At 48.3% G+C, this 21,072-nt stretch overlaps 1 protein-coding gene across 1 annotated transcript in view; it reads right to left on the bottom strand.

The window, feature by feature from the left end:
- KCNQ3 (potassium voltage-gated channel subfamily Q member 3) overlaps nucleotides 1–19,032 on the bottom strand; it is a 301,936-nt gene extending 282,904 nt beyond the window's left edge. The window contains exon 1 of the mRNA XM_070632054.1: nucleotides 18,522–19,032. Within this exon, the coding sequence (XP_070488155.1) occupies nucleotides 18,522–18,907 (386 nt within the window). The 5' untranslated portion in view covers nucleotides 18,908–19,032. The remainder of the gene's footprint in view (nucleotides 1–18,521) is intronic.
- Between the last annotated feature and the right edge of the window lie 2,040 nt (nucleotides 19,033–21,072).

Here is a 21,072-nt window from a genome sequence, read left to right on the forward strand (position 1 = left end):
AGAGACAGAAAGAAAAATGGTGACTGCCAGGGGCTGGGCGGCGGGAGGAACGGGATGTTATTGTTTAAGGGTGCTACAGATGGAATGTTTGTGTCTCCCTAAATTTCATGTTGAAATCCTAACCCCCAATGTGACAGTATTAGGAGGTGGGGCTTTTGGGAGGTGCTTAGGCCATGAGGGTGGAGCCCTCATGAATGGGATGAGCCCTGATGAGGGTGGAGCCCTTATAAGAGAGATGCTGGCTGGTCCCTTCCACCATGGGAGGACACTGCAAGAGGCCAGCAGTCTATGATCTGGGAAGAAAGCCACCACCAGACACCACATCTGCCAGCACCTTGATCTTGGACTTCCCAGCCTCCACTCCCGTGAGGAATAAACCTTGGTTGTTTATGGTATTTGTTATAGCAGCCAGCACAGACCAAGACAAACGGGTGCAGAGTTCCAGTTCTGCAAGATGAAAAAAGTGCTGGGGATGGATGGTGGTGATGTCTGCACAACCATGTGAATGTACTTGATGCCACTGAACTATACACTTAGGGCTAAAACGGTAAATTTTTGGTTCTGTATATCTTATGACAATTTTAAAAAATTAATATGGAAGGAAGGGCTGCACTTCTCCCACTTAGGTGGTCCACTGTGACCCTCTGTACCCTTATTTGGATTCAGCCATTTCTTCAGTTGGTGTTTTTGAGCACCTAGCATCCTAGAGGCGTTGACTGATGGTCACCATCGTCACAGTGGTACCTACCGTCTTTGCATTAACTCTTGTAATACTCACAACCACCCTGTGACGTGGGGACTATTCATATCCCATTTTATAGATGAGGAAACTGATGTCCAGTCAAGTGAAGTGTATTTGCCTGAGGTCATCCAGCTGGGATTCAGACCCCGCAGCGTGGCTAAGACCCCCTGCTCCAAGTGAACCCTCAGGCACATTTTCACCCACATGCCCGCCTCCCCATCCAGCTCCTGGGACGGGAGCTCCGCAGCTGGGGAGCGTCTGCGTCTTGGTGGTGTCCCAGAGTGCACCACTCTGCCACTTCCCACGTCAACAGCTCCCTGTGCTATTTTTTTCCAGATGGAAGCAACAAGGGCCCCAGCCTAATTTGTTTCATGCAGTGACACTAATTAACACTCCACGCACAGGGGAGTGGGGACTGAGGGGGGTGGTGGTGTGTGTGTGTTATGTTCAGATCACTTTCACTTTCCCCGACTTTTGAAATGATGTATGTAGGTATTTTACCTGAGCCAAACTGTTTCAGCTCAAAAAGCAATTGAAGCTTTCTTGAAGCCATAAAAACACGGCACTAACCCCACAAGCATAATAAATCCTCTGGCCTCCTGTACAGGTGTTTTTCCTTTGACTCATCACCGACAGTGTGGAAACCTGAGGCCAGAGCATCAGCCGCAGAGTCACGGCCTTTAAAGGCTAGGAGTTCTCAGCCGAGGGGGCTACCACCCCCGTGGGCACCTTTGGCGAAGTCTGGGACTGGTCTGGTTTATCATACTCCGGAGCTCTAATGGCATGTGTGAGCAGGGCCCAGGATGCTGAAAATCCTGCAAAATGTGTGACATTCCTGCTCTATGAGGAGCAGTCCATCCATAATGCTAACAGCTTCTCCACTGAGCAACCCTAAAAAGTATCTAACTACCTAATTTTTCCGGGAAGAAGGCAAGGCACAGAGACATAGCTATTCCTTATCCTAGGTTGCACCACAATTCCACAGTTAAAAAAAAAGGCTGACCCTTCCAACTACATTTCCTATTTCCTCTTCCTACCCAGCTACTCGCCCCGCTACCCAAAGATCCCCCAGCTACAGACACTGGGAAATGGCCACATCTTAGTCAGCTACCGCATTTCTCATTTCCAAGGCTTTGCCCAAGTTGTTGTTTCTGCCTTCAGTCCTAAGCCTGACCCTGACACCAAGCATCCTTCTATGCCTGGATCAAAGGCTGCCTCCTCCAGGAAGCTTGCCACAGTCCTATCTCAGAACCCACCCACAGCAGTCTGTGTTTTGACTTCCAGTCTTTGTGCCAACCTGCCCTTGTCTGAGGGCTGTTTGTCACCATTACCATCAACAGCATGGAGCTGGCTACTTCACAGCCATCATGCCATTCGATGGTCACAGCAGTCCGACAAAGCAGGTCCTATTATCCCACTTTATGGATGAAGAATTTGAGGCTCAGGAAGGTTAAGCAACTTGCCAGAGGTCGCACAGGTGGCAAAACGAGGATTTGCTCCCCTATCTGACGACAGAGCCCACATTGCAGCTACGAGGGCCCTCCTGCCTCCCTGTGCGGTCACATGAACATTTGTCTCCTGTCTGGACAGTGAGGTCTCTGAGGGCAGAAGCCACATCAAATCCACCCACACTTACAGCAAACCCTCCATGAATGATGTCAAAGAGTCTAGGACAACAGCCCCACTATCCTATCTCCTGGTCCACGGGCGTTCATTCCATTAGGCCACCTTTGGCCCAACAAGAGCTCCCTCCTGGTACTCGGTGAGTCGGCAGCAGGGCCACAAAGTGAGAAGTCTCCTACAGTTTCCAGCCTCCCACCCACACCCCCAACAGGAACTACAGCTGACTATAGTAGCTTCTGCCAGACAAAGCAAATAACGTCCAGTCATTTCTTTCTGTCTCAGCGGGCTGCTTGGGATATCACAACGGGCAAGACCCATCAGTGTGTCCAGGGCTTCCAGAACCTTCTCTCACACCCTCAAGCACTCTGAGAAAGGCAGTGAGTAGACAATCCAGAACCCCCCTCTGCAGAGGGGCAGGCCTGGCAGCCATTGAAGCAGGGCCTGGGGACTGACATGACAGGGAGAGAAGACAATGATAATGTCAGTCATCATTCCCAGTCTCTGGGATGGGCTCCTGGTGACCACAACATGGCAGACACGTTGGGTGTCCACCCAGAAGCCATTCTTCCATCTTTCTCCTCCTAACAAGACCCCATATTTCTGGCTGGCAATGTGCCGGACCCAGGGAGTGGATCAGGACGGGTCTAAGCCATCAGGGTTAGGGGTAGTCCCCTTGGCCTTTACCTCATTCATCCGAGGTAGGGGGAGCAGGTGACCCCATCCTGGTCAATGACACATAAGGGAAAATGTATTGTCCCCTCCTACTGTGCCCCTGGAAGTGGTCAGAAGAGGCCTGGATGCACCCAGATGACGGCACACCATGGAACACCATCTCTCGGGGAAATCATAATTTCATGCACATCACTTAACAAAACAAGGGCAGAGGAAAGAGTAATCGAGAAGGCTAGCCGGGACTTGAAACCACATGACCTGGGTGCAAATCTCAGCTCTTAACTGTGAGAAATGGGAGACACGATTGCATCTGCCTGAGGCCGAGCTTCCACATCTAGGTAATGGGCTGGGGGACCTACATATTTGCCTCAGGTCACAAAGCGCACCACTTAAATTTTCAAAAAGGAACTTTATTTTTCAGAACAGTTTTCAATTTACAGAAAAATTGAGAGTATAGTACAGAGAGTTCCCATACAACCTGCCCTCAGTTCCCCCATTACTAACATCTTAGACTAGGAGGGCACATTTGTCACAATTAATGACCCGATACTGATGCATTATATTAACTAAAGTCCATACATCATATATTCAGATTTCCTTAGCTTTTTCCTAATGTCCTTTTTCTGTTCCAGGATCCCATCCAGGACACCCTATTTCATTTAGTTGTCACATCTGCATAGACCCCCTTGACCTATGATGGCTTCTCCGTCTTTCCTTGTTTTAGATGACCAGGACAGTTTTGAGGAGTACCGATCAGATGTTTTGTAGCTGGGCAACTGCTCTGCTCAGCATCTCCACTTCCTTAGGAAACTTGAGTCAGGCAGCAGACGTCTTTCCCTTACACACCTCTTTTCCTCCCTTCAAACGTAAATTCCTTCCTGTTACCATAATAGCAGCCAAAACTCACACTTTCTAACAGAATGTAACATATTCAGAGCCATCGCTTTAAGGCAGAAATTGTGACATTAACTTCAACATTACTTTCATCCACTGACATCGTTTTTATCTTGGCAGGATTGCAGAAGAACGGGGAGGGAAGAGCATTCATCAGATACTGACCATGAGCCAAAACCACGCTCTGGACCATATTACAGTCATTTCATTGAATTCTTAAGACAACCATGTGAATAAGCGTGGTCCAGGTTACAGGGGAGGAAGCAGGCTTAAATAGTTCACTCAAGGTTACTCAGCTAAAAATGGCACAGCCAGGACTCCAAGCAGGTCTTCCCTCTATCCATTTCTGCTTCTGTCACTTAAAACTGCACACCTCTTGGGGCTGGCCCTGTGTCCATTCACCCAAGACTGAGTAGCTGGTGTGCCAGGTGCTGCATCAGGCTCTGGCCTGCAAAGAATGGATGTTTGCACATATGAAATGTCCAGCCAGAAAACAAGTCTTCAACTTCTTTAAGTAGCCCACCTCGGGTTCACCCAACTCGAGGTTTTATGATCCCACCTTCTCGTGCATCAATTTCAGCACCTTCCCTTTTGTGTGAGAATAAATCAGACCTTTGAGTTCTAAATGCATGACACAGACACAGTCATGGTTGTACAGTAGAAAATGAAGGAAGAAACGGTCTTTAACCCTGTATGTATGATGAATTCTACTTCTTCTTGATGGAAATCTTCTCTGACTCATTTAAACAGTGTTGACAACTTTACTTGAGCCAAAGTTGACTCAGTATCTGCATATATTAGAGCATCACGCCACCATGCAATTATTTATTTACCTACTTGACCTTGAGCCCCTTGAGGGCAGAAACTGATTCACTCATCCTCAGAGCTCCTATTCCGAGCCCATGGCCTGATATCTACCAGGCCTGAAATCGATGTCTGATGAATGAGTCGTCAGAATACCTTGAGTTTGATCAGCAGATATGTGGAGGTATGTATATTAAACCCAAAGGATGAAGATTTTCCCATGAGATTTCTTCCCAAATAAGGTGCTGAAATCAGGGCCCCAAAGAGGAACTCAAGAAGAAATCTCAGCCTTCCCTTTAGCATCCCAGAATCCTGAAGGTGAACATTAATTACTTCCCTAGGAAACCAGAACAGAGGCAGAGGGTAGAAATCAGCCACTGCATTTCACAACCAAGTTCCTGCCATTTTCTCAACAAAAGATGTGTCTGTAAGATCAATCGGAATATCTATTTTAATCTTGTTTTGAAAAATGCGAATGTTCCTCACGTTGTAAATTAGTAAGATTCTCCATTCTTTGAAAGTATCACAAAAGCCACTCAGAATTAGAGTGTCAGCAGGACTGAAGCTCTCCGTGTGCATTTAAAATTTCTCCTGTTTTATTTGGTGGGGAATTACTAATATGTGAACACACCATAATTTCAACAAGGATACAGCTCCTTATCCAAAGGATAAAGCAGACAATAGTCAAGTTTTATGATGCTTTTGAGAACCCCATAATCCTGGTACATAGTAAGAACTCAAAAAGATTAGCTAGCATTAGGTCCCAGGCACCAAATGGACGTATTTACAAATTTTTTTGTGTGGGGGAAGGAGATTGTCCCTGAGCTAACATCTCTTGACAATCTTCCTCTCCCCCCGACCCCCACCAAAGCCCCAGTACAGAGTTGTATATCCTAGTTGTAAGTCCTTCTAGTTCTTCTATGTGGGATGCCACCACAGCATGGCTACTGACAGAGTGGTATACAGGTCTGTGCCCAGGATCCAAACCGGCCAACCCCAGGCCACCAAAGCAGAGCACACGAACCCAACCACTATGCCACCGGGTCAGCCCTACAGATACTTTTAATCCAGATTTTTTTTCCCTGAATGACTATCCTAAATGAAAAATTAATGAGGGGGAAAAACACCACAGAATTATCATGACCCTTGGGCCACAAGATTTCCTTTCCTTAAGAACCACTGAAAAAACACAGAAACCTTTGTGAAGCTCAAGTCACAACATTTCCTTCACTTAAGAATAGGAACACATGTAGAGGTCACTGTTGGTGCCCCGTCCACACCTCCTCAGGACCCATTCTCATCACTTGCCAAGGGTGGCCTTTTGCAAACAGATACCTTCGACAAACACCCCACATTTTTGTTCAAGCGATTTCTCTGACAGAAATACCCCTGGGAGCAGGCCTGAGCCAGTGATGGAGTTTGAGGATAATTCTGGGCGGTCCTACACTGCATTCCAGGGCTCTCCAGGAGCCCTGAGCTTCAAATTGACCCCACGGTGACCTGTTTGGGAATGCATCCTTACAGTCTACTTTCTCTTTGCTGTCCTATTTCTCCCACTTTCCCCAAGTTGACTTACTGGTCTTGGAATCAACTCCTAAATCATGCATTCTCAACAGGGATGGTATTGACTCCAGGGGGGCAAAAGTGGATCTTGGGGGATGGAGTTGAGTGAAGAAAATCTTACTCTTTTTATACATCAAGCCCAGACACACATACAGTACACATAGAGATACGCAGTATCTCTATGGTATTAAAATGTCATGGGTGGGAGCAATTACGGAAAGAAAAGTCTAAAAAGATTCCTCAAAGGGGAGATAATGAAAACAAGATTGAGCAACCCTGGGTTAAATAAACCACTTACACTGAGCTCCTCGCCTCAGGGAGCTTCTGGAGGAACACAGGCTAAGACCCAATGAGAGTGCTCTGCCACAGCATCTGCTGAGCACTTTCATGAACTGCTTCACTCAATCCTTTCAACAACCTGGAAGGCAGGGAATATTAGCTCCATTTATCAGATGAGAAACCGAGGCTATTACAAGTCAAATGGCTTGCTGGAAACTACAGAGCAAATGAGCACGAGACTCAGAGTGAGAACTTTGGTTTCCTGGTGGCTGGGCCAGTGTTCCCCAAGCTCTCAGCCACACCTTAGGAGAACCATCTAGAGTGCTTAACCCAACACGGCACAGGGAAATAACTCTATCAATGTCAGTTATCAGTGAAAATAAATCAGGTTTCTATGAAAGGAACAGATGGTGGTGCTGCCCCACAGGTGATATAAGAAACAACCCAAATGGATAAAAACATTAATTATCATTAGCACGACGGTTTTGAATGCCTCAACTCAATATTGAGCACAATGGAGATGAAAGACTTTATATGACTCTTGGTGGAGCACTGGATTTGGATGGAGGGGAGGGTGGAGAAAAGGGGATCTGGGCCCTGAGAATTTCAGCAAAAAGAGAAATCCTCCTTAGCAAGAGGCCAACTGGAGCCTGTGTACAGATGCTTCATCAGCCTGTGCTTGGCTTTAGTCTTCCTTCTGTTCATCTGATCCAGATCCTAAGCCAGTGCAACCCAGAGGACTCAAGCCATAGGTAAGACTGCTCCATTGGTACACAGCTGTTGGAGGACCATGAAGGGAAAGCTCATGGGGCTGAACAGAAGCCAGCCTTGGAAGACCTGAGTTTGAGTCCTCCCTTTGTCAGTAGAGTAACCTTAGCCAAATCTGTAACTGCCCTGAGCCTCAGTTTCCTCTTTTCTACAGTTCCTTCCAGTTCTGATAGCCTCTGAGTTTTGTAATTTGCCAAGTGCCTCTCTCCGTGCCAGGCCCATCAATCCCATGAACTGCCATTAAGTAACTATCTGCTGATGAGTTTGGTTAGACTTGCTGATTACTAAGCCTTGCTGGTTTCATTTTCTGGACGGACATGACCAGGTGGAGAAACAGCCATAACTGATATATGTCGGGTGAGATAAGGCAAAAGCTGGGATTTTAGGAAAGGACAGGGGTAGGGAGATAAATAGTGTGATGGTGCTAGTGGTTTTCCATTAGTACAGGTGGTCTCGACCGGAGGAGCATACTCCCCTGGCAGAGTGTTTTCAAGTCATGTTGGATAATATTTCACCTCATCCCCACAAAAGGACATGGATCAAGGTAGAAATGGACTCGAACTGCTATGGCAGTTTACAAAGACTCTCAGGGGTCAATGGCAAAGAAACTCTATGTATAGGCTGCCTGCTCCACACATATAACACTGACTTAGGAAAACCAGATCTGGTGATTTGTCAGAGGGACCTGCTGTAACAGCTATAGTTACTAACACATGTAAAGCAGACACCTGGTGGTGCTGCCCAAGAGGGAAAATGACGCAAATGAAATGAAATGATGTAAAAGCATTTGGTTATTACTGATATGATGGTTTTACATGCCCTGACTCAACTGCTATATTCTACAGGGTCCAGATGATTTCATTCATCTCTTGAAGAAGGGGAGGATGGAGAGGAGGAAAAGGAGACCCAAGCCCTGAAGGCTTCAGCTTGGAGAGAAGCCCACCCTAAGAGGAAGCCCATCAGAGTCTATGTAAAGGACGCTCCACGAGTCAACTGTAGAAGTATTTACTCTTATTCTTCATAAACCACACGCAAGAAGCAATCTTGTTCCTGAGTTACAACCCAATTTGTTCTCTCAAGAAAACATTTCAAACAAACTCTTCTATCCCTTCTGTGCCAGAATCAAAATTCCCCTCCAACAAGGCCACGATTTGGACGGGATCTGATTTTCATCCTTTGAAACCCACACACTAGAGGTGGCCTGAAACCTTGGGATTGACTTCAGTCTTGTCACCTCCAAAACTTTTCCTCTTCATTCTCCCAAAAGGTGTTCCCGTTAGGGAAGCTGACACCCCTGGAGACGGAGGTGCTAAGGTAGACCGTTAACGGGTTCCCAATAAAAATACGCAGTAATGATCGGGTGATGCAACACAGACAGACACGTGGCAAATCTGCACACAGGCAAATGCTTAAACCTAAACAGAGAGGTCCCAACCGTGGGACCTATTTGATCCTTCCACAGCTTTAGGAAAGTGCTACCTCAGAATGCTGCCCCCTCTGTAGTTTTCAAAGTTTCCACATACTGTCTCATGGGATTCTCACACCAATCCTATGCAGTGGGTATCGCAACACCCATTTTGCAGACTGGGATAAGTGAGGTGTCTGAACCACACAGTTAATGCAGCTCTCCTAACAGCTCATCCAATGCACTTTTGACAAACCCACAGCTGTCTTTGGTCATCCCAAACCAGAGCCACACAGCAGTGTCCAAAAAGGCTTTTTATTCAATCCACATTTGGATTTTCTCCCTGCTATCTTCACACTGCCCTGGGGTTAAAAGCTGCAGCAAATCTTGTTTTCATTCTGTCAAAACTGCAAGACCCAGACAAAAAAGAAAAAAGGAGTAGGACTTTGATCTTCTGAAAAATACCACAGGATTACTCTTGCTTTATGAAACTTAAACATTAATGGAATTCTTTACATGAATACAAATTTGAAAGGCAAGCATCCAAATAAGGCAAGAAAAATAATTTAGTATTCAATTTAATGGAATTTGGCCTTCAGTTCTCCAAGTAGGAGGAGGAGACTGGTCATCAATTGGACAAATGGTAGATACCTTCACCTTACCCCTAGCTGCTCACACCTCCGTGGGAGAAGTCTTCCTTAACACAACACAGAAGGGGTAACAGTGCCTTCCTCCTTCTGCACACCGAGGTTCCAAATTTGCATTCTACTACTGCCTTTGCTAGACTCTTTCAATTTAGTTGTTTCCAGTCTCACTCTCTATAGGAAAAGAATAATTGCTCATCTCCTTCACCAACCTGGCACAAAGCTTGGCACTTGACTCAGCACGTGTGGCCTTGAAATGAATGCACCTTTCTACTACATACATGTCATTACCTGGACAAAGCCTGAGGTGCAGAGGAACCTTAAGACACGATCTCTACAGAGTCCCTGAATCTAAGAAAGCCCGTTCAGCTCAGCCAATGGTTCTCAGGCCTGGCTTCATACTGGAATCACCTGAGGATCATGCCAGGACCCCCAAAGACCAATGGGACCAATTTCTGGGGTGAGGCTTGTCATACGTATTCATCTATGTGTTCTGTGTTGTTTGCGTGAGTTTAGTCTTTTTTTAAAAAAAAGTACTAAAAAAATTTTTTTAAGTTAAAAGACAAATATAATATACCCTCTTCACCTAGATTTTCCAGTTGTTAATATTTTCACCACATTTGCTTCCTTCTGTCTCTTCCTCTGTGTGTATTGTGCACACATTCACACGCACTTAGTCTATATGTGAGTTGAACCATTTGAAAGTAAGTCGCAGATATCACGACATCTCACCACTAAATATTACACCATGTAGCTCTTAAAAAATAGAACATTCACCTACATAACCACAATGCAATTATAAAACTCAAGAAGTTTACATTTTGATATAATAATGTTATCTAATATGGAGTCCATGTTCAAATTCTTAATTGTCCCTACAAAAATATCCTTTTGTGTTATTTAGTTTTTAATCGAGGATCCAATCAAGGATCATGAATTGCATTTGTTTGTGTTTTTTCCAGCTTTATGGAGATACAATTGACATGTAACATTGTGTGAGTTTAAGGGGTACAATGCGATGATTCGATATACATATATATTATGAAATCATGACCACGATAAGATTCATAAACACATCCAACATCTCATGTACTTGCCTATTTGTTTGTGTGTGTGTGTGGTGAGAATCTAAGATCTACTCTCTTCCAACTTTCAAGTATACAATACACTCTTGTTAACTCTGCTGTCCGTTAGATGCCTGAAACTTACTCATCTTACAATTGCAAGTTTGTACCCTCTGACATCTTCACCCATCTTCCCCACCCCCAGTCCCTGGGGACCACCAATCTGATCTCCGTTTCTGAGTTCAGCTTTTTTAGATTCCACACATAAATGATATCATAGTATTTGTCTTTCTCTGTCTTGACTGATTTCTCTTAGCTTAATGCCCTCAAGTTTCATCCATGTTGTCGCAAATGAGATGATTTCCTTCTTTGTTATGGCTGAAAAACATTCCATTGTGTGTGTGCATTTATACTGCATCTCCTTTGGATATATACCCAGAAGTGCAGTTGCTGGATCATATGGTAGTTCTATTTTTAGTTTTTTGAGGAACTTCCACACTGTTTTCCATAGTGTAAGCTGTACCAGTTTACATTCCCACTAGCACTGCACAAGGGTTCCCTGTTCCCCACATCCTTGCCAGCACTTGTGATCTCCTGCTTTTTGATAACAGCCATTCTAACAGACGTGAGGTGATATCCCATTGTGGTTTTGACTTGCATTTCCCTGATAATTAGTGATGCTGAGCATCTTTACATGTACCTGTTGGCCATTTGTATATCTTCTTGGAAAACTTTCTATTCAGGTCCTTTGCCCATTTTTTAATCAAATTATTTACTTTCTTGCTCTTGAGTCATATGAGTTCCTTACATATTTTGGATATTAACTCCTTATCAAACATATGGTTGCAAATATTCTCTTCCATTCCAGTTACCTTTTCATTTTGTCGATCGCTTCTTTTGCTGCACAGAAGCTTTTTAGTTTGATGTGGTCCCATTTGTTTGTTTTCATACACTGCCTTTGGCCGTCATGTCTCTTTTAGCCTCCTTTAACCGAGGCAGTTCTACCCATCTTTGCTGTTTTCAAGACATGGACTCTCACAGGTTGCTATGATGCTAGATGTCTCACAGGTTGTCCCACAATTTGAAGTTATCTGTTATTTCGTCACAATTGGATTCAGGTCATTTTAGGCACCTCTGCAGGCATGTTTTACATTTCCACTGTTACTTCAGGGGGAGGGTAGCGTCCATTTGCCTCATTATAAACAAGTTGATGACTCTGGTTCCAGCGGAGTCTGCCAGGTTTTTCTTAAGGCACCTTCTTGCCTAGAAGACTCCCATGTATACTGAAGTCCGAGAAGTCTTGCTACTCAAAGTGTGGTCTGCAGACCAGCAGCTGGTCCTCCTGGGAACTTTTCAGAAATGCCCCTACAGGGCACCTCACCCAGAAGGGTAGAGTTTTAGTCCCTCTCTGTGACTCTTCTTCCATTGAGGATGATGGTGACATGATTAAGAGGGTACTCATAGTGGATGGAACGCTCCCGTGTGATCCCACCTCTGCCATTTAAGTAGCTTCAAGAGCCTAGGCAAATCACAGCTCCTCAGAATCTGTTAGTCATTTGTAAAAGAGAGATGCTGTGCACCCTCGCCTCCAGCATGGACGGCCACTTGAAAGGAGTCCATTTCCTAGACAGTGACATACCAGGCACCTGCGGTCACAGTCCCTCCCAGATCACAGCCTCACTGATGCTGGAGATTTGATATTGTGGGGTTGTTGTTGTCAAGCCCTTACTTGACTTCTCCATTCTACTTGAGGGGTTTGAAAACGTCATAAAAAAGAGAGCCAGGAAGAAGGCCAGGAGTCGAGAAAATGAGAAGAAAATAAAATGAGATTATTAGAAAGGGGAAGGGGCATGAATTTTATGAGGGTGTAAGAAGAAGGCAGATTAAATATGATTGAGAGGGGAAGCGAAAAGGAAACAACATTTGCTGAATATCTACAATGTATTGGTGAAGGTCATTGAGGGGACGTGACCGCCAGTTGACCCTTGAGCTGGACCCAGGCAACTGGAAGCTCCTCACCCCTCCCCTGTCCTTGGAAAGTACGGTCTACCCACCATTCCCACAGTGGGAGACATTTCAAGGATCTGGGCTTGAGAGAGTAAGATGTTGAAACCACCTGGACTGTGTACGTGACAGAAACCCATTAGGGCCTCTATATAAACTTTTAAGATCTACTTGTCTTGCGGCCACCCAAGACAAGCCTTATAAATAAGTTCTGTCGCTTCTTAAACCTGCCACCTACCAGTCTGGAGTGGTCTGCCTCATTCTTCCGTCTCTGCTTGCCCTCCACGTACCGGGGCCAGTTTCGGATTTCACCCAGGAAGCTTCCGACATTGTGAACCAACACAACGCCATGTTTAGGTGTTTTATATCATCATCTCAATTAAATTCACAACAACCCTGGAAGACAGGCATTATTATCTCCACATTAGAAATAAAGAAACTGAAATCCAAGAAAGTTGAGCAAACTGCTCCAGGTCACACAGCAAGGAAAGAGCAGAGCTGGATTAAACCCAGGTCTGACTCCAAAGACCACACTCTTACCACCATACTCCTTCTGGGTGAGGTGTCTTATAGGTGCATTTCTGAACAGAGAAGGCACGATGAGATATCACCTCACACCCACCAGGGTGGCTACTATCAAAAAAACAAGAGACAAGTGTTGATGAGGATGTGGAGAAACTGCTCACTTTGCACACTGTTGGTGGGAATGCAAAATGGTGCAGCCATTACGGAAGACAATATGGAGGGTTCCCCAAAATTAAAAATAGAACTACCATATGATCCAGAAATTTCCACTTCTGAATTGAAAAGAAGGATCTCAAAAGAATTGAGATGAGGATCTCAAAGAGATATTAGCATTTCCACATTCACTGAAATACTATACACAATAGCCAAGATGGGGAAACAACCTAAATGTCCATCAACAGATAAACGGATAAAGAAAATGGAAAACTATTCAGTTTTTAAAAAGAAGGAAATTGTGCAACATGTGATAACATAGATGAACCTTGAGGATATCACGCTAAGTGAAATAAGACAGTCACAGAAAGACAAATACTGCACATTCTACTTACATGAGGCATCTAAAATAGCCAAATTCAGAGAATCAAAAGTAGAATGGTGGTCGCCAAGGGCTGAGGGAGGGGGAAATACAGAGTTATTAATCAATGGGCATAAAGTTTCAGTTAAGCAAGATGAGAGATCTGCTGTACAACACTGACCTATAGCCAACACTTAAAGATTTGTTAAGAGGGTAGATCTCATGTTAAATGTTCTTACCACAATAAAATAAAATTTAACAACAACAAAAAAAAGAATGACAACTCTTCAAAATCCTTGGTTCTTGACAATGAGAAGAAAACTGCCAAAATTGAGGTAGGAAATGTAAAGAGGAAGATTAGTGGGGTGAAAAACAGTAGGGATGGACTGAGATGGTGAAGAAGACCAATATCGAGTGGGAAATGAGAAAGAATAAGATACATGGGGGCAGAAAAGGAGGAGAATGGGCTAAACAGAGTCGGAGAAACAGAACAGCTGAGAGAATTGAAGCCAGCACGGTCTAGAAAAGAAAATTAATGTCCCTTCAGTAATGATACAAGTTGTAGCACTGGCTGAGATGCTGTTGGAGGTATTCCTTCCGCCCGGGCTGGGAGGTTGACCAGATGACCGAACTCTGAGATTTCTGTTAATATCAATGATGTTATCATTAGAGTATATGTTCTATTGGGGCAGAGACTGGATTGTCTTGTTTTGTTTTGTTTACTGTTATATCCCCAATGTCTAGAAGAACTTCTGCACAGAGAAGGCACTCAAGAAATATCTATTGACTGAATAATATTAATAACACAAGTAACTATTATTGAGCATTTATTCTATGCAAGGTGCTCTTGGTTGCACAAAAGCCTAGACTGGAACATTTTTCAGATGAAGAAACTGAAGCCCAGAGACACCCCAACTTGCCCAAGACCATACCAGCTGAAAGAGGCAAAGAAAATTTGGAAAACTAAATTTCTCTCACCCCAAACTTGCTAACACTCTGTCTTACTGAAGTGTCTGAGTGGGAGTCCAGAGTCTCTCCTCCCCCTGGGGACTGTAGATCCTTTAGTCAACACTCCATGTCTACCAGCCAGGCTGCTATATTCCAGAGCGGCTGTTGGGTCCTTGCATCTCACCCCTCAGTCTTACCTGTCAGATGTCCCTGGGGCCAGCCCACCTCAGAATGCAATCAGTGGGTATTTCTTGCAATCATTTCCTCTTGGTCTGTCAACAGGTGCATGATTGATCGTACCCAGCTGGCTGGAGAGACATGGTCAGGCTTGCACAGTGCCAATCCAGCAACAATGCCAAGATGAAGCCAGCATCTCTCCACTAACAGGCCAGGAAGTAGAAGTCCCCAGACAGCCTCAGGACAGGCACAGTGGCAAGTGTGTATGACTTTTAAGGTGACGCCTATTCAAAATCAACCAATAAATACTCAGTGCCAGATGCTGGGCTAATTTCATTCATACACACTATTTTCTTTAAGCCTAAAAGCCACCCTGTGACAGGGCAGTGTTATCATTCCCAATTTACAGGTCATCCTCAACATGGCTCATGCAAAGTCATAGAGACTTAAGGCAGAATCCAGCTGCAAACATCAAGTCCAGCACATTTTCCACGACCTTGTAACCCTTTTCAGCCATAAGGCTAAGGGAGCAGAGAAGCAGTCAGCCTCACTGAGGTTAAAGCATGGTCTTCCACCTTTCCCCCCTCCCTAGAGCCCAGTTTAAGCCTTCTAAGAGCTATTCTTATCATTAAAATCCTACAGTGCTGACTTCAGGTACTTCTTGTTGTTGTGATAATAGTAAAGCCATAAAAAACAGAGTCTTGGTTAACCTAAGAGTATTCTTTCACTCATTCATTCAGTGAACACTTACTGAGGAATGACCATGCACCCTGCAGCCTGCTGGGGACTGAGGATGCTAAGGAACAACTCAGCCCCTGTTCCCAAGTAGGTCTCTATTCAGTAGGGGAGACGAGCAAACAGACCAAGCCAGTCCAATGTGTGAAATCCTATGGTTAGGGATGTTGCATAGGAGGGGCAATTCTAGCTCAGCCTGGAAGGTCAGGGAAAAGCTTCCCAGAGGAGGTGACACTGGAGCTGGGCCAAGGTGAAAGTGAGTAGCCAGGAGAAAGTAGAGGATAGGCATTGAAGGCAAAAGGAGGGGGGGCTGGGTGGATGGACTCTGATTTCCACATTTGTTGTATTCTACCTCCAGGACAGTGGGGGAAAATCGCATCTTATGGGTCTGGTTCATTGGGGGGAAAAAAAAAGCATGCACTAGACTGTGAGCCCACAGTCAGCCCAATTTCCTGGCCCCCTTATGCATTAGCCACGACCCAGAACAGGATAATGGATGCTCTGAAGCACGAATTTCAATGACTTGCAAGATCCTGAATCACCAATGAAAGGTTCAATTTTGTTCACTGGACTGGACTTCCTCCTAAGCTGGAGGAAGGATGGACAAGGCATCCACACACTAGGTATGCTGCATCAGGAGCTCAAATCTGATCCAGCACAGGTTTTCCTGTAAAACTCCCAATTAATGAGAATCCACAATCCCACCCCACCCCCAGCCCAGCCACATTTCCCTAACCCCGTGGTTCCCTGAGTTCCGACCAGCCCCTGCTTTGATTCCAAACTCCATTTCCAGCTATTTGCCAATTGAGCCAGGAAGCGGAGCCAGAGGCATTACCCAAAGCGTGGTGTTATCAATAGAGCAGGGCGTTACCCAGTGATACCTAGAGAAATACCCAGGGTCGCCCGATTGTTGGCAGAGGGTCAGAACTGGGATCTGGGCTCGGAAACATTGCTGACCCACTGCATTCAAATGTGAGCTCCAGAAACATCAGCTACGTGATCTCAGACAAGTGGTTTTATCTCTTGAAGTTTCCATAGCCTCATCCATAAAATGTAGATAATTCCCACATCACAGGACACTAGTGAGAATTCAATGAAGTAAACGATTTGCATGTGTGGAAGCGCTTAGTTAGGTATTCAACTCTTCCTTCTCCCATAGTCTGAAATTTTTCTGGAACCTCTCTGGGAAGTGAGGCTACAGGTTTTGGCATTCTTAAACCTGCTTCCGGGTGATGGAATAATTCTAGGCAAGGATCAAATTGAGGCTCTGTCAACAACAGGCCTTAGCTCCCACTTCCCCAGACTGGGTAAGGCAGGGCTGGGGTGCTGGCTGGGAAAAGTGGTAGGAGAAGGAAGAGGGAGCCCAAAGCTCCAGGGGGACCCCAGGTTGGGAAGACAGCCAACACGTACTGAACGCCATTTATGTGCAAAAGGACACTAAGTCTGTTTATATTTGTGTGCACTCAAATAATTGCTGTGGGGTTTTTTATTATCACATATTCCACTATTAACTTCAGTTCAACTTAACTAAATACAGTGCTAGAGACAGAGAGATGAATGTATTTTTAATCCCTTTTTATCACCCGAAGAAACCAAATGGAAGGGCACCAATTGCTAATCCTTCTCTCCAGCCACTAACATCTGCAAATACGTGTGGATGTGCATGCCAAAGGCTGGACCACTCAAAATCCATGTTCCTGGCTGGAGCCTCCCCTCCCTCCTACTGGGTCCTCGGTTTCCGGGGAGGCACCCTCTCCAGTCTTCAGTAACCTCTCTGAAGAAACCTGTTGCCCAGTCTGAGGTCCTGGGCAGACGCCCCCACCTGGTGGCCAGATCTGGAAAAGCCTTTCCAACCAAGGAAGATTGGCAGGTAGTGTAAACTCGAAGGCTCCCTGAACGCTTCAGACCACACTGGTTGTGGCTCAACTGGAGGAAGACAGAGAGGAATACCCACTGCTAAAGGCACAAGAGGGGTCAAGGTCACAGACAATTCCCCACCAAAACGCTGGTAATGGTACAACCTCCTAAGAAGCAGCCATCAGGATGACTAAGCCACAGATAGGAGGCCAGGGGTAACAGCAAGGGTCCTGCCAGCCCCGAGGTGTGTGCTGACAGCCTTGATTTCCCCTCCTGGGCGAGGAGCCACCACTGCCATCCTCCCTCTCCCCAAATACAGGAGAATTTGGTATCAGGAGTGTCAAGCGCAGAAGGGAGTTCCAGCTTCCTTCTGGCCACGCATTTACATCCTGACTAGCAAGGAGACTCTTTCGAGGGGATGGGTGCCTGGGGGCAAACCTCCAGCCCAGGCCCCTCACATTCCCACTGCCCCTGGCCAGCCAAAGGGAGAGAACGGCAGCAGCTGAGGGTGAAGGGATATCAGGACCAAACCACGGAGATGTTCCAGCCAGAATAAGCCCCGGCCCCCACCTCCAGGCTGTGAAGCCCCAGTCCCCCAGCCTGGGCTTAGACACTGAGATATTCCCTCTCTCTCTCCCTCTCCCTCTCTCTCTCTTTCTAGTTAACTTACGAAAAACAACTCAAAGACATGCATTTTGACCAGTCCAAGCCCCGATACCAGGTTTTTTCTTTACCAGGATGGAGCCCTGAAAAGGGTGGCACAAGCAAGCAAACGATACCCGCGCTCATGCACACGCGTACACACACACACACACACCGCTCTGGGTAGTGTACCACTCCCATCCCCAACTCCAGGATGTATCATCTAAACTCAGCAACGATCCCAAGAGAAGGGACCCATCCCAAGCAAAAACACAGCGCGCATGGGAGGGTCCGCTTTATCCTGTTCAACCTCCACATGAATTGGGAAAACCACATAATTCTTTTAAGCTTCGACAGCAACATCCGGCGAAGGGACCATAAATGCGCACCCGCGCACACAGACATGCCAATCCAATCGCCAGATTAGCCGAGGAGCCACGCTTAGATCTTTTAGGCTCTGGTGTCCCGCACCCTCAAGGTGGTTCACAGACACACAGTCATATACAGCGAAGAAACACACATGGAGGGCACACTGGCCTCCAATTCAGCGGACCGGCACCCCTGGGCTTTAAAGCCCCAGAGCCGTCCTCAGCTCCAGCCCCCACCCCGAACGCCAACACGCGCCGCCGCCGAGGGACGCCCCGAGCGGCCGGGTACTCACACAAGCGCGTGGTAGAGCAGCGCCCAGCCCCGCGGTCTCTCCAGGGCGTCGTAGATCAAAGTTTGGATGCGCCGGTACTTGGCGTTGTTCCTCTTGACAGGGCGGCTCAGGGGGGTCTTGGCCAGGAGCCCGATGCCCTGCGGGGTCCTCCGCAGCCCCTCGTCGCGGCCGCCGCCCTCCAGCAGCAGGGTCCCATCTTTGTCAGCTCCGGCCCCGAGCGCCAAGGTGACTTGCTCCACATCGCCGGGCGCCAGCCCCACTTTCCGCTCCTCGTCGCCGGCCGCCGCCGCGTCCCCTCCGGCCGGGTTAGCGGCCCCGCCGCCTCCGCCGCCCCCGTCGCCGCCGCCGCCAGCCGCCCCCGCCGCCCTGCGCGCCTTGAGCCCCATCTGCCTCGCCTTCTCCGCTGCTGCTCCGGGAAGAAGGGGCGCTCGGGGTGCGTGGACGAGGCGGCGGCGGCGGCTGCAAGCCCGGGAACTCCAATGCCATGATCCGCGCGCCCCTCCCCACCCACCCCCCCCAAAAGCAGGCAAAGGCGGGCCCCCCGGGGGGCAGGGGAGGCCGGGCCGGGGGGAAAGAAGTCACATCCCGCGCGGGTCAGCCGCGGGACCCCGAGGGGCGCGGGCCGGGGGCTGCGGGGAACGGGCGAGGGCGCGCGAGGCAGGCGCGGAGAAGCTAGGGCGCGCGGCAGCGGGAGCCTGGCACCGGCGCTCCGGGGCGGCGGCGGCGGCGGCGGCACCCAGGCCGGCGAGCCCGAGACAGCATCGCAGTTTATTTACGAGCCCGGTGCCAGCCGCCCGCCCGCCTGCCACACGCGCCGCCGCCGCCGCCTCCTCCCTCCTCCGCTCTCCCACCCGCGCCCCTCCCCGCCCGCTCCAGCCTCGGCCCCGCAGCAGCAGCCAGCGAGCGAGCGCGCCGCGGGCAGAGCGCACGCCGCTCCCTCCCTCCTTCGCCGGGGTGGGGCCCCATTGTCCCGCCCCGTCGCGGCGGGAGGCCCCGGCGGCGCCCCGCCCCTCCCGGCGGCCCCCCACCCCTGCGCGCCCCGCAGGCCGGGAATCGCCGGGCCGCCGCCCCCGCCGCCGTGCGCTCGTGCGCTCGCGGCCGCCGCGCGGGGCTCCGGCGCTCCCGTGGGCGTTGGGGCTTTCCCCGGGCGGGGCGGGGGAGGGGAAGGGCGGAGGGCTCGCGGGGGCTGGTGGTTTTGACTCCGTCCCCACCGTTCCCCTGGCCGGTGCAGCTTTACGTTTTCTCTTCACCTCCCAACCCTGCTTCTTGGCTTCGGAAGTGAAACCCAAGTATCTGGGCTGGCCAAGGCCGAGCGCACCAGGAGGATCCCTCTGCTCTCTGCTCGTGGCTCCCTATTCCCTCTGGTTCATGGCTCATGGGTTTATGGTGGGTAGTTCCGCCCTCATCCCCCTTGGCCCTTGAATAGCACCTCCACCCGCGTGGGTGAGCACAGCGCTGAAGAAATGGAAAGAACACGAGAATCGGCTTCTCTCCTAACTCATGCTCTAGGCGAGTCCTTCCCTCTCGTGCCTGTTCATTCATTCAGTTAGTAAACCCACATGAGTGAGCTGCTCCTGAGAGCGGCAGTGTTCTCTGACCAGGGCATCCGAGGTCATGAAGCTCCTAAAGCCTGCATTCTAGACGGGTGGAACACAGTAACGGAAAAACAAACATAAACAGTCTAATTTCCAATACTGGCCAATGCTTTGAGGAACAAAATAGGCTGTTGTGCTAGAAGTGGGGAGCTTCTTTGCACTGGCTGGAAGACGACGTTTTGAGGTGAGACCTAAATGACAAGCTGGAACAATTATGTAAATATATACAACAGCCTTCCAGGCAGTGGAACAGCAAGAGCGCAGGTGAAGTGTGCCTGGAGCTTACTGAGTGCAGAGGCGAGTAGAGGAAGGGGAGGCCGCAGTGAGGCGGGTTCTGCGTGTGTAAAGCCGGGGCAGAGGACAGGGGGCGCCGTGCGCTCGGAACCCAACTCCTCCCCTCCCTTCCCCATCGCCACCGTTACAGAAACCATTCCTTCCCGCTGCCCTGTGGTACCTGGTGCCTCCGGTACTTCGCACTCTCTCCCCTCCTGTCTGCTGGCTTGGGTGGAGGCAGGGGCTCTGAGCAAGGCCAAGTCAGGGATCTATCCTTAGAGTCTAAGGAAAGAGTGATCAGAAGGCCTGCAATGGAATGCCAGCTCTGGATTTGCCTGGAGGAGTCGGCCAAGGAGAGTGAAAGATAGAAGCGAAGGGGACAGGAGCAGAAGGGAGGGGAGGACAGATGGGGGAGTGGAGGAGGGGCGAACGGATGGGGGAGGGAAAGAGGGATGGAGGAGGAGAAGAGACAAGGAAGTATGAGTGTATGGGCTGGGGAAGGAGGAGGAGGACCTTTATGAATGACCGTCTGGGCAGAAGCTCAGAAATCTCAGAACCAAGGAGGGTAGAGTCTCAAGAAGGGACTTAAACTACGTACAAGGCTGAAATCATTAAAACAGTGTGGTATTGGCACCAAAATAAAGCGCTTGATGCAACAGAATAGTTTGCTGGCAAAGTGACTC

This window comes from Equus przewalskii, chromosome 8 (genome assembly GCF_037783145.1).
Source record: "Equus przewalskii isolate Varuska chromosome 8, EquPr2, whole genome shotgun sequence".
Taxonomy (NCBI): domain Eukaryota; kingdom Metazoa; phylum Chordata; class Mammalia; order Perissodactyla; family Equidae; genus Equus; species Equus przewalskii.